This window comes from Agelaius phoeniceus, chromosome 26 (assembly GCF_051311805.1).
Source record: "Agelaius phoeniceus isolate bAgePho1 chromosome 26, bAgePho1.hap1, whole genome shotgun sequence".
Taxonomy (NCBI): domain Eukaryota; kingdom Metazoa; phylum Chordata; class Aves; order Passeriformes; family Icteridae; genus Agelaius; species Agelaius phoeniceus.
Genome location: NC_135290.1, coordinates 1341214 through 1353818, shown reverse-complemented (window position 1 = coordinate 1353818; position 12605 = coordinate 1341214). Strand labels below are relative to the sequence as shown.

Below are 12605 nucleotides of genomic sequence, written 5' to 3'. Positions count from 1 at the left end.
GAGCATCCAGCCATTCTCCCCTGCAAAGAGCAAGGAATTGTCCCAAATTCAGCTGTTCTTACTCTTTCAGCAACAACAACAAACAGAGAAGCAGAGAGGGGGGGAAAAAGCAACTTGTGAAAGCTGGATTTAAAAAGAACAAGCAAATAATTTAACTATTTTCCAGTAAACAAGGATTCCTTCTAAAATCCCTGGAGAACAGGGTTTGTGGGGGTGGGAAGAAAAACCCATGTCTTGTGCTAAGTGGGCAGGAGGGCTGAGCCCCCCCAAAAAGGACACTGTGCTCATGTGCTGCTGTCTCATGACCAAGAGCCCTGCCCAGGCTCCAGAGCCCCCCTGGATGGTGGCACAAAGCCAGTGAATCGCCAGCCACGGTGGGAAATGCCTGGAAAGGCCATGGAGAAGCAGGCTGCCACTTCACAGGATGCAGAGGAGCCAGCCCAAAGCCTCCCCCCGTGCCAAAGGGGAACGTTCAGAGCCACCGAGGTACCTGCTCACACAAAATGTCATGCACAGCACTCAGGGAAGGTTTGTTATGGCTCTGCGAGGTCTGCAGCCAGGCAGTGTCACCCCAGGACAGGCAGTGCCACCCTTAGGACAGGCAGTGTCACCCCAGGACAGGCAGTGCCACCCTTAGGACAGGCAGTGCCAGCCCAGGACAGGCAGTGCCACCCTTAGGACAGGCAGTGCCACCCCAGGACAGCCAGTGCCACCCCAGGACAGGCAGTGCCACCCTTAGGACAGGCAGTGCCAGCCCAGGACAGGCAGTGCCACCCTTAGGACAGGCAGTGCCACCCTTAGGACAGGCAGTGTCACCCCAGGACAGGCAGTGTCACCCCCAGGACAGGCAGTGCCACCCTTAGGACAGGCAGTGTCACCCTTAGGACAGGCAGTGCCACCCCAGGACAGGCAGTGTCACCCCTTAGGACAGGCAGTGCCAGCCCAGGACAGGCAGTGCCAGCCCAGGACAGGCAGTGCCACCCTTAGGACAGGCAGTGCCCCCCTTAGGACAGGCAGTGCCACCCTTAGGACAGGCAGTGTCACCCCAGGACAGGCAGTGCCACCCCCAGGACAGGCAGTGCCACCCCAGGACAGGCAGTGTCACCCCTTAGGACAGCCAGTGTCACCCTTAGGACAGGCAGTGCCACCCTTAGGACAGGCAGTGTCACCCCAGGACAGGCAGTGCCCCCCTTAGGACAGGCAGTGTCACCCCCAGGACAGGCAGTGCCACCCTTAGGACAGGCAGTGCCAGCCCAGGACAGGCAGTGCCCCCCTTAGGACAGGCAGTGCCAGCCCAGGACAGGCAGTGCCCCCCTTAGGACAGGCAGTGTCACCCCCAGGACAGGCAGTGCCACCCCAGGACAGGCAGTGCCACCCCAGGACAGGCAGTGTCCCCTGCCAGGATTGCAGAATTTAATCCAAGACCCTCATTCCCAAGCCCAGAGGTCACTTTGCTTGTGAAACAACTTTTCTGGGAGTGCAAAGTGTTTGAAAGGACAGAAGTGCCACCAGTTCTGGCTGTGCCACCACACACTGTGTAGCACCCGGTGGCACAACACAACCCAAAACCTTGCCAACAGAGCTGGATCCAAAATCCCAATGTCTGGCAAAATGTGGGGTCTGAGCCTGAGACCCTCAGAAGGAGCAGACAGACCTTCCTGTGCCCTGCTCCAGGCACAGGGTGGCACTCAGAAACACAGCCCTGACCCTGCCACTCCTCAGCTCACAGCCTGCTGTCCCTGCCTGGCATTGTCACCACCAGGGAATGTCATTCCCCCACGAGACCCTCACCACCATGAGCTCTCCATGGGACACCTGAGCAAGGAATTGCAGGCCAAGCATCCAACCCCAAAAACCTTCCAGGTGGAGCAGAGTCAGGCTGGAGCCCTGCCCAGTGCCCAGTGCCCAGTGCCCAGTGCCCAGTGCTGCTGCAGGGAGGCCCTGGCAGCCCAGAGGCAGCGTCCAGCACACTCTGTCCCCCCCGCAGCAGGAGCAGAGGCTGTGCTTACCTTGCCACCTCCGGGCTGGTGCTTCAGGTTGTCGGTGGAGCCGATTTTGGACTTGACGTTTTTCAGGTCGGGCATGGGCGCGGCGGCCGGCGGGACGCGGGTCTTGGCGGAGGCCGGGGATTTCGGGGGCGTGCGAACCACTGCCACCTTCTTGGGCTCCCTGGCTGGTGGGGTGGGCAGAGAGGGGGTGCGGGAACGGCTGCCTGGAGTCCCGGGGGAGCCGGGACTGCTGTAACCGCTTCTGTCTCCGGACTTGGGCTGCTCACCTGCAGTTTGCACACAGCACAGCCCCGGTCAGGAGCCCTCCCCTGCTGCCCCTGGGGGCTGCTCTGCCTCGTCCCAGAGCCCACCCAACAGCCCAGCGCAGGGGGAGGCTGCTGGCTGCGCTTTCTTCTACTCCATTTTGAAGGCAAAACTGCGATTCAAAGGCAATTTCCTAATATCCCAGAAGGAAGATGGTCTCCACTGCCTGGATCATCAGTAAGACTCCCCACCCGAGCGTGGCACGATGAATTACAGACAAAAGACACTCAGAACCACTTTTCTATCAGAAATTTGGAAGCACTTGCACAAAATTATTTTCTGCAATTAACTAAGGCTGATCGCTGAGCAGCTTAGCACTGTCCCCAGTTTGAAAAGGAAATGAAAGAAGAAAAGAAGACCCTTAAACATCACCTTTCTCAGTCTTTGCTGCTGCAGGAGGTGGCTTTTTCTGCTCCTTTCTGCCTGTTTAGTGAATGAGAAAGATGCTTAAACATAATAAAGCTGGAAAATTAATTGATTTTAGGTTTTATGCAGCTCTGGTTAAGTATGAAATATATGTATACATCCAGTGAAATGCACCATTTTAATGGAAATTCACAATGCCTGATGCTTTCTGGGGTTTTCTTCTCTGAGCATAATGGGCTAATCTCCATTCCTGTAATCGAAGAATTGATCCTCTTGCCCCTGCTCTTTGTGAATATCATCAGAGAGAAAACGAGCAGATGGATTAAAAAAAAATGGAGCTGCCTAAATCTTCCAAATTTGAGGAAATCCCACAGGATAAAGCAACCGGCCTCTCCTACACACCGGACACTGCAGGAACGCAGGCACTGAGCAGCACCTGGAAGGGCTCAGAGCCCCAGGAGAGGGCTGGGTTCGGTCATTAACCCCTGGCACTGCCCAGCAGCACCACCCAGCCCCCGGCACACGCTGCCACCGTCACCTACCGGAGCTGGGAGGGGTCTTGGGGGCCGTGGGGGTCTTGGCCGGGATGCGGGTGGCGTTGGTGGAGTTCCTCTGCGCCTGCCCCGCGCGCGCCGAGCCCGTCTTGGAGCCACCCCGCGCCTCCGGGCCCTGGGGACACAGCAGGACGTCAGGGACAGGGTGGCACCTCTCAATCAGAGAGCCAGGGACAGGCTGGCACCCCTGGGATCAGAGAGCGAGGGACAGGGTGAAACCCCTGGGATCAGAGAGCCAGGGACAGGGTGACACCCCTGGGATCAGAGAGCGAGGGACAGGGTGACACCCCTGGGATCAGAGAGCCAGGGACAGGGTGGCACCCCTGGGATCAGAGAGCCAGGGACAGTGTGACACCCCTCAATCAGAGAGCCAGGGACAGGGTGACACCCCTCAGAGAGCCAGGGACAGGGTGACACCCCTGGGATCAGAGAGCCAGGGACAGGGTGACACCCCTGGGAACAGAGAGCGAGGGACAGGGTGACACCCCTGGGATCAGAGAGCGAGGGACAGGGTGACACCCCTGGGATCAGAGTCAGGGACAGGGTGGCACCCCTGGGATCAGAGAGCCAGGGACAGGGTGACACCCCTGGGATCAGAAAGCCAGAGACAGGCTGGCACCCCTCAATCAGAGAGTCAGGGACAGGGTGGCACCCCTGGGATCAGAGAGTCAGGGACAGGGTGACATCCCTGGGATCAGAGAGGAACAGGGTGACACTCCTCAGAGAGTCAGGGACAGGGTGACACCCCTCAATCAGAGAGCCAGGGACAGGCTGGCACCCCTCCCACTTTTCCCTGGGATTCCCCACACCTGGAATGTGCCTGTTCACACCTTGTGTCCCAAACCCACAGGCAGGGCACAGGAAAGGTGCACTGCACCCTCACACCTGGCTTGGTCACACCTCTGCTCTCTAAATTTCGCCCTTTGGTTTCCCCTGTTTTGCCAGAATTTTGTACGGAAGATAAATTAATCCCAGCATCTGTGACTGGCACAGGTGCCCAGAGCAGAATCCCTGGCAGTGCCCAAGGCCAGGTTGGGGGTTTGGAGCAGCCTGGGACAGTGCAAGGTGTCCCTGCCATGGCAGGGGTGGCACTGGATGAGATTTAAGCTCATTTCTGACCCAAACCATGCCAGGATTTTGCAGTTCTTTGTGACCTGCACCCCCTGTGCTTTCCCTATGGGTGTGTTTATGTGTCTGAATGGCACAAAGGGAGAAAGCTCTGAGGTTCTGTTCACCCTGCAGGATCAGCCATGGATGTGCTGCACTCCCTAACCCCACGCAGCACCTGCAGCTCTGGCACAGCTCAAACTCACCTGTGAGACACAGACAGAGCTGCCAGACAAGGAAGGGCACGAAGGGACAGGGATGGGGGCACACCTGCAGCAGGGAGCCCTTTGTGCCGGGTCCTCCCAGCACCAAACCTGGGTGGAGGGAGCACATTCCCCTCTCCAGGGACAGGGAAGGACCTGCAGCAGCCAGGAATGCCAGGAATGCCTTCAGGTGCTGCCCTGGCCTCTGTCCCAGCCCAGTCCCTTACCTTGGCTCTGTTTTCCTGCATTCCTGTGCTGGCAGGCCGGGGGGTGGCAGGACAGGCTCGTTGGGAGGCACTGGCAGGGCTGCAGGGTGCTTTGGAGGCACTGGCAGGGCTGCAGGGTGCTTTGGAGGCACTGGCAGGGCTGCTGGGTGCTTTGGAGACACTGGCAGGGCTGCAGGGTGCTTTGGAGGCACTGGCAGGGCTGCAGGGTGCTCTGGAGGCACTGGCAGGGCTGCAGGGTGCTTTGGAGGCACTGGCAGGGCTGCTGGGTGCTCTGGAGGCACTGGCAGGGCTGCAGGGTGCTCTGGAGGCACTGGCAGGGCTGCAGGGTGCTTTGGAGGCACTGGCAGGGCTGCAGGGTGCTCTGGAGGCACTGGGTGCTTTCAGAGGGGCTGCGTGCCAGAGGGGGGCAGTGGAGCCAGGGGGGTTGGCAGGGCAAGGTGAGGATTTCTTGGAACGTGGAAATGAAATGAAATAAAATGGGAACAAAAAAAAAAAACAAAAAGAAAATCAGCATGGCAGGGAAATAAAACGGGATCGGTGACATTAAATAGGATTAGAAGGTGCAATACAGAGCTGGGTGTGGGGTAGGGACTGCCAGGGCTGTACATAGAGAAATAACCAATTTCAGTGTTAGAAAATAATTCTATTCCTCGTCTTTAACTCTTCACCCACTGCATTTCCCCTCAGCTTGTCCATTATCCCACTCAGGCACTAACCAGGATAATGGCCAGCTGAGCTAAACCTCCTCCAAATTACCAGTGTGACAGATATTGTTTAACTTCTGGGATTTACCCATTATTAAACTCTGTTCCTCACCCAGAACACAACACAGCATCTTTTTTGGGGGTTGTCCTGGGGCAAGCCAGGAGCTGGATTTGATGATTCTTGTGGATCCCTTCCAGCTCAGGATATTCTATGGTCTGCAAGGCCAAGATTATTTAATTTAATGTTTTAATTACATGTTTTGCTCTTTTCACAGTTATGCTTGTCCCCAGAGCAGTTTTGAGCCTGCCCCAAGGTCAGCTGCTGCTTTTCAGTCCTGGGCTGATAAAATGCTTTCTCCAACCTCCCACCCAACCCCATGAGCCACGTGCTTGATTTAGATTTGGATCATTTCCTCACCCTCAAAGAACCCATGGATTGCACCATCCAAACCCAGGGGAGGGAAGGAAAAAACAAAAACACTCTTGAAAACAAATGGAAAAATGGAACATAATGGGAAGGTTTCCTAAGAGGCAGGAGGGCAGGAGAGGAGCCAGGAGCAGGGACAGGTGTCACCCCTGGTTTGGGTTTTTAGCTTACCTTGGGTTTCTTTTCATCAGCTTCGGTCCCTTCCTTGTCAACACGACCTGACAGATGGAAACACACAGTTACACCTCTTGGGACTGGTCATAAACTCCAGGCACTGCTGGGGCTGTTCCCTGTCCCTCAGTACTGCTCTCAGAAATGTGACCAAGCCACCACCTCCTGCAGAAATCCTTGCACCACTGCACATCACATTCCTTCTGTTGCTGGCAGCTGATGCTGTGTTAGTCAGCACTGGGGACCAGACACACCAGGGAGGTTTGTGAGGGAGCATTTCGCCCAGATTTCCACCCAGCTCCTGCAGGATCCATCCAGTCCAGCACAGAAAGTTCCCTTCAACCCTCGGAAACACCCACTTGTTCTAACAATTACATAAACAGAGACCCAAACTGGAGGAAGCCCCAGTCCAGCAGCTCTGTGATCTCGTTTCAGGGGTTCCTCAGTTGGTGCTGCAGAGCACTTTTATCCCTGGCTGTTGTAAATTCCCATCTCTCCTGACAGGCTGCTCTCTGCCCCTTCCACCTGGGTCAGTCTAATTAGGAGATCAGAAATGGGGAGGAGATAAGGTTTGTACTCCAAGGCACTCATAACAAAGCCCTTTTCCCCCCCATCTTCAACTAATTGGGAGGAGAAGCTGCTGATCTTCTCCCCAGTGCTGGGAAACTCATCCTGGGGGATCAGCCCTTTCCTGATGCTGTTAATCCAGCCCTGACCCCTCCCGAATTCAGCTGAACTGGAGCAAGGCCGGAGCCAAACAGCCACCAAGCATCTCTGCCTTTGAAGGGAAAAACCATTAAATAATTGAACTTCTCCTGCTGAATCAGAAGGTGGCTGGCTCTGGGCAGTGCCTCCCCACCCTGCTGTGGTTCCAGGCTCCAGTGCAAGCCATGCCAGTGCCTGCAGCACAGGAGGGAAGCTGCACCCTGCAGATCCCACAGGGAACAAGGAGAAATGAGTTGCGAGCTTTGGCTCCAGGGGAAAAAGCTCCATCCACAATTTCTGCCTGAGCCCCACAGCAGAGCCCCAAGCCCAGCAGCATTCCCAGGCCCATGGGAGCAGCCAAGCCAGCCTGTGGAATGTGTGGAGCTGGGGGAAAAGGCAGAGCCTCCCCCAGGACCTGCCCTGGAGAGCCAGAGCTGAGGTACAGCACGGTGAGGTGTCCTGCTGCCCTGGCTCCCTACCACAGCTCACAGCACCGGCTGCCTGTGGCCTCTGAGCTGGGCCCCTGGCACATTCCTGACCCCAGGAGAGGTGGGAAACACAAAGGAAAGGTCTAAGGGATGCTCGAGCACTTAGTGGTGAACTCAAAGCTTTGCCCAAGGCTGCCCTCCCGGCCCCACACACTGTCTCAGTGCCTCCAGACACACAGGCAGCTCCTGCCGAGCCCCCAGAGCCAGCACTGTGCTGGCACACCCAGGGACACCCCATCCCCAGAGCTGGGGTGGCAGCAGGATGCTTTGGAAGAGCAATGGACATGCCTGGCAGTGGGAAAAGGCCCTGCTGGCTGCAGCCCGTGCCTCCAGCAGCAGTCAGCAGTGACATTTAAGGGGAAAGTACAAGAAACAGGATCAGCGTGGGAGCTTTTCCACGGTTAGACCTGCCATCCTTGCCTTTTTTCCTCCTCCCTCCTCTTTAGGAAAGCCAATTCCAAGAGTTATTGGAGCAGACATGCAAACCAGATGGATGGCACGTGTCCTGCTGGAACAAGCTGCACACACCAGGTGAGCCCCACTCCACCATGCCAGAGCCACGTCCAGGTCCTCCTCTTCTCAGGTGGGAGTGAAGGCGCCCCCACCCAACAGATCCAAGGAAATCAAAACAAAAACAGGTGAAAAAAAGCATGATTAGGGACACGGCAGCACCATGCAAGGCACGCAGAACCGCAGCACAAGGGTCTGTCAATCCAGGCCTGGATTGAGTGAGGAGGGAGGGCAGGGAGGGAGCAGCAGCGCTCTGGATCAGTCACAGCACGCTCCAGGCCAGCTCCAAGCAGCAGCAGCAGCCCCGGTGGCAGCAAGCTGCAGTGCTGGAGCACACACCTTTGAGCAGAGGGACACGACTGCCCTTGTCTGCAGCCGGCCCACCGGGCTTCCTGCGGGGCGGCCGGCGGCCCCCCGAGGCTGGCACAGCCTCTCCCAAAGCAGCATCTTCATCCTTCACAGCATCCTCCACCTCAGCAGGGAGCTTGGCTGTTTCTAGCACGGGCCCGGAATCTTCTGCCTCCTTGGGCTCAGCCTCTTTTTGGGAGACTCTTCCAGAAGGCTCTGGCAGGGCGGTGTCTGCGCCTCCTTCCCCCAGCAGCTCTCGCTTCTCCTCTTGGTCCTCTCCTGCTTTATGTGACTCAGCTTCGACCAGAAGTGCCTCTCCTGGGGTGTCTCTGAGGACACCTTTGGGCTTGTTTTCTCCATCAGATTCTTCACGAGTCTCCTGGGCAGCTGCTGGACAGGAGCCTTTTTCAGGTCCCGGAGAAACAAACTGATCCACAAGGGAAGGCAAACCCTGCCCAGGAGTTTCATCAATATCCCGGTCCTCATCCCTCTCCCGTCCACCAGAACCTTCCTTGATCGTGGCTCTGGCACACAAGGGTCCATCTTTGAGGTCACCTGTGCCTCCTGCTCCTGCCAGGCCCAGCTCTGGCTCTGCACTGCTGCCTTCTCTGCCTGCCTGGTCCCTGCTGCCTCCAGAGCCTTGGTACATGTCCAGGGGGATTGGGATGGTGACCTCGATCCTGGTGGGAGCTGCTGCTGGAGCTTTGGCTTCACGGGGCAGGGGCGGCTGCTGAGGCCCCAGCCCCTGCTCTGGGGGCTGGCTGGCACCTCTCAGTGCCTCTCCCACACGCTCCTGAGGGCCAGGCTGGAGCTTTGCAGAGCTCGGCTCGCCTGGAGCTGAAGACGTGGGGTGTGAAGCATGGGCAAGAAATTAGCACAGGCATGTCAAACATCACGTAACGGGAGAGATTCAGCATTTCTACTGGCAATCAAGGATAAAAGCAAGTCCCACCCCGCCCCACTGAACAGACAACTCACTCCTAGAGTGGCTTTTTGCCTTTAGAGAGCTCTGATCCCCACGGAAATCAGGAACAGCACCTGGGAGATCAGATTCCTGCCTGGGCCCGGCTCGGAGGTGGCTGGGTTCGCCCTGCACTCCTTGAGCTGGTTGAGCTGTAGAGGTTTCCAGAAGCCAAGAGCATTCCCATTTTCCCTAACACCACCACTGGGCCATCAGTTTGCTGGTCAGTGCCCATCTCTTCTTGTCCCAAGGGACTGAGCAAGGGCCAGAGCTCTGTCCTTCTTCTTCCTGACCTCACAGAGCCCCTGCTGGCCTCCCCTCCCCTTGGGAGATGCTCAGGCACACACGGCCCTGGCTTCAGAGCTCAGACCAGCTCTGCTCTGCCCTTGGATCATTCCCACTGCCCAGGAGCTTGGGAAGGGCACTCCCATGCCATGCCAGAGCAGGGAAAGGGCTGGGGACAAGAATGTGGCTGTAGCCACAGCAGTCTGGGACCCCTGAGAGCTCCAATGCTGCTGCTCTGCCATCACTTGGGCTGGGTGACATTTGAACCCCAGAACCTGAGGCCACAGAGGCAAAGATTTGTCTGATTCTCTTTTCTTTTTTGGTGTGTGTGTGTGGAAGAAGGGATTCTGTTCTGTCACTGCTCTGTGCATGACACAGACCTTTACAATTCCACCCAACAACTGCTGCATGAAGCCAGGTCTTCCAGTTGAGCTGGAGCTTTTCTGTTGGAAATCCCCCCAGCTGAAGGAAAGATGCCCTGAGCAATGGAGAATTCACCTGGGTGCATTGCTTTGGAGTCACCAGCCCAGTAAGAATGTGCCTCTTGTATTATGAGCTGGCTCAGCTTCAAGGACCCTTTGGTCTCTTTGAGCACTGATCAGGTAAAGAGCCTAAATCAGAGCCCTGAGATCACAACTGTGGCTTTGGCAGATGAACAAACAAGACTAAAACAAGAAAAGATGAAGTCGAGGCCGACTTGGTCTTTCATCAGCATCCTTCCCATTTTAAGAGAATATCACAGTTAAGTGAAACAACTACACCAAGAGCTTGGATGTGACAGCTGAAAGATCCCAGGACAAGGCAGAAAGGGCTTAGTAAAAACCTGGTGAGAAACAGCACTAAAACCAGGGCAGAGAGCTGAAGAGAGAACTTCAACCCCCTCCACTAACAATCCTGATTTCTTTTTTTATAATGGAGCCACTATTTCATATTTAGAAGAGCTGACAGTCCAAAAACCACTGGCCAAGCAAGCAAAGGTTTTATTCTAATTGCAGGGAGCAGAGTGCACAGAATTGTGCTCATCTCTGTGTGGAAAGCAACAACAACCTGAATTCTGCCCTGAGCTGAGAAGGCAAAACCTCTTTGCTTCTGTAAAAGACACGGATGTCTAAATGCACTAATGGAGCCATGAAAAGGAAAGACACTGCTCAACTGGAGGGATTTGTTATGTTTACTGCACAGCAAACTGCTTCACAAAATGGCTTTTGCCTAAGATTTTAAGCAGCACAATAAATTAGTGCTGTGGTGTGCAGTGCAGGCAGGACAGAAACAGCACAGGGAGTCTCAACCCCTAAGTCTGCCCCATGGAATCAATCCAGCACTGGGGGCTTTGGGAAAACCAACTTTCCATCAAGTCTGAACTGAGGAGAGTCAAGAGAAGCTCTCCAGGTAGCCAAATGGTCCCTGGGTAATTTTCAGCCCTTCTAAGCAGATAAGACAATGAATGCTGTGGGAACACTCACTGCCCACTGTGCCTGCCTTCCTCACTCACATTCCCCAAGACTGGGATGAGGAGAAAACTCCCTTAATGTGGAAGTCAGGGCTTGAGTGAGTAGGTTTGAGTCCTATTTTACTCTAGAAAGTCACAGTAATTAAATAATTTGCTGGTTTCAGGTGTGAGCACAGGGCCTGCACTGCCTCTGCTCAATCTGAGCAGTTCCTCTGGCCCCAGCACATCCCAGCTCTGTCCATCAGCTTTCCCAGCCTGGAGAACGCCCTGGTTGTGCAGGTGGACAAACAAACACCCTGACTTTGGCCATCTGAGAGGGAAATCTGGTGTATGAGGAACTGCAGCTGCCTGAAATGAGTATTTTGGAACACCCCAAGCGTGTATGGCCCTGCTCTGCCAGGAACAGGGAAAACTGCACAGCTGCTGAGCAGGGCAGAGCATTTCCCCACAGAACAGAATCCCCAAGCCACCACCAACCAGTTGCACACGTGGGCAGCACCAAATGGTCCCAGTGGCAGACAACTGACCCACCTTGAGTGGCATCTCCTGCAGCGTGGTCCTCCAGGTTGGGAGTGGCTCCTACGCCCGCCTCTTCAGCTGCTCCCAGGTCGGAGAAAGAAGGGGAAAAAACAGGATTAAAATAAGAACTGAAGTTTAAGCATGTGCCTGGAGAATGAAAGTGCCTCCCTGCTGAGGCTGCCCAGCAGAAGGAGCGGGATCTCTGCTGCATCACAGAAAGGAAATCTCCCCGCACCGATGATGGATCTGGGTAGGTCTGTTCAGCCCCTGCTCTACAGAGCAGAGCAGTGTTTCACCAGCTTCCACATCCTAAATGGCAGGTTAGCACAAGCTTTTCCAGGCAGAAAACAGGCTGTTAAGGAGCAAGGAAACGTGTGGATGCAGATCCTCTTCTACCCCCACGTGGCCTTTACATGGCCAGCAGCACTCCCGTGAGTGTCTCTTACCTGTGCTCACCTTCTTGGTGCCTGTGACCAACCTGTGAACCCTGCCAAGGCTCTGTGAGACCAGTAATTCCAATCCTGGTACAAATCTAGAGAAATCCTGAATTTCAGGACTACAGGTACATCAGAGAAGCATGGTTTTCTTCACAGTGATGATGGTTTGTCTCCATCAGCATTTTTTCAGTTTATTCTATGACTATTTTCAAACTAGCCTAAACACTGATATTGGTATGCCACAGTTCTCCAGTCAAACTAGGACTTCTTCTGTTTTCTCCATTTTTTCCAAGCAGTTCAGGATACACTGGCTCCCTGGGACAGTCAGATTTTGCACCAGAGCCTCCGTGTTTCAGCCCAGGGCTCTGCCAGCAGCTCAGGGACTGGATGCAGCACAGAAATTTCACTGCTGTGAGTTTGTTTCAGTGCTTGGCACTGGCAGAAGCCCTTTTCTACCCGCTGCTTTTCTCAGGTCCTGCCTGATGCTTCCAGGGAAAGCCACTGGCTATGGCACAGGGGACACGTCCTCATTTCTCGCACACAGACCTGCCCTCCCAATCCTGCTCTCCCACACACAGCACTGCCACAGTCACTCCCTGCTCTGCCTCTGGAAGGCCCCATCCTTCCCTGGAAAACCAGGCCCAGGTGCAGTGAGTGCCCACAGGGCAGTCAGGCTGAATCAGTCACTTCACTTCCTCTGCATTATCCTTAAAAGCACTGCTGCAGTGGCCTGGTTTTCACCTGCCACTCCAAAGACACCCGCGGGGCTGGGCAGAGCCCAAGAGCTGCAGGACAGGCACCCAGGGGCTGCTGGCACAGGAACGACCCAGA

General features: G+C 55.6%; 1 protein-coding gene across 16 annotated transcripts in view; it reads right to left on the bottom strand.

The window, feature by feature from the left end:
• The window catches only part of MAPT (microtubule associated protein tau), a 45046-nt gene that overhangs the window by 10373 nt on the left and 22068 nt on the right, over positions 1–12605 (bottom strand). For 5 of the 16 annotated variants that reach the window (XM_054649563.2, XM_054649564.2, XM_054649566.2 and 2 more), the window contains 6 exons: positions 11350–11415; positions 6072–6118; positions 4770–5216; positions 3221–3347; positions 2685–2735; positions 2010–2275 (listed from right to left, as the gene is read on the bottom strand). In XM_054649563.2, the coding sequence (XP_054505538.2) occupies positions 2010–2275; positions 2685–2735; positions 3221–3347; positions 4770–5216; positions 6072–6118; positions 11350–11415 (1004 nt within the window). The remainder of the gene's footprint in view (positions 1–2009; positions 2276–2684; positions 2736–3220; positions 3348–4769; positions 5217–6071; positions 6119–11349; positions 11416–12605) is intronic. The other 11 variants (XM_054649568.2, XM_054649569.2, XM_054649571.2 and 8 more) reach the window with 3 other exon arrangements.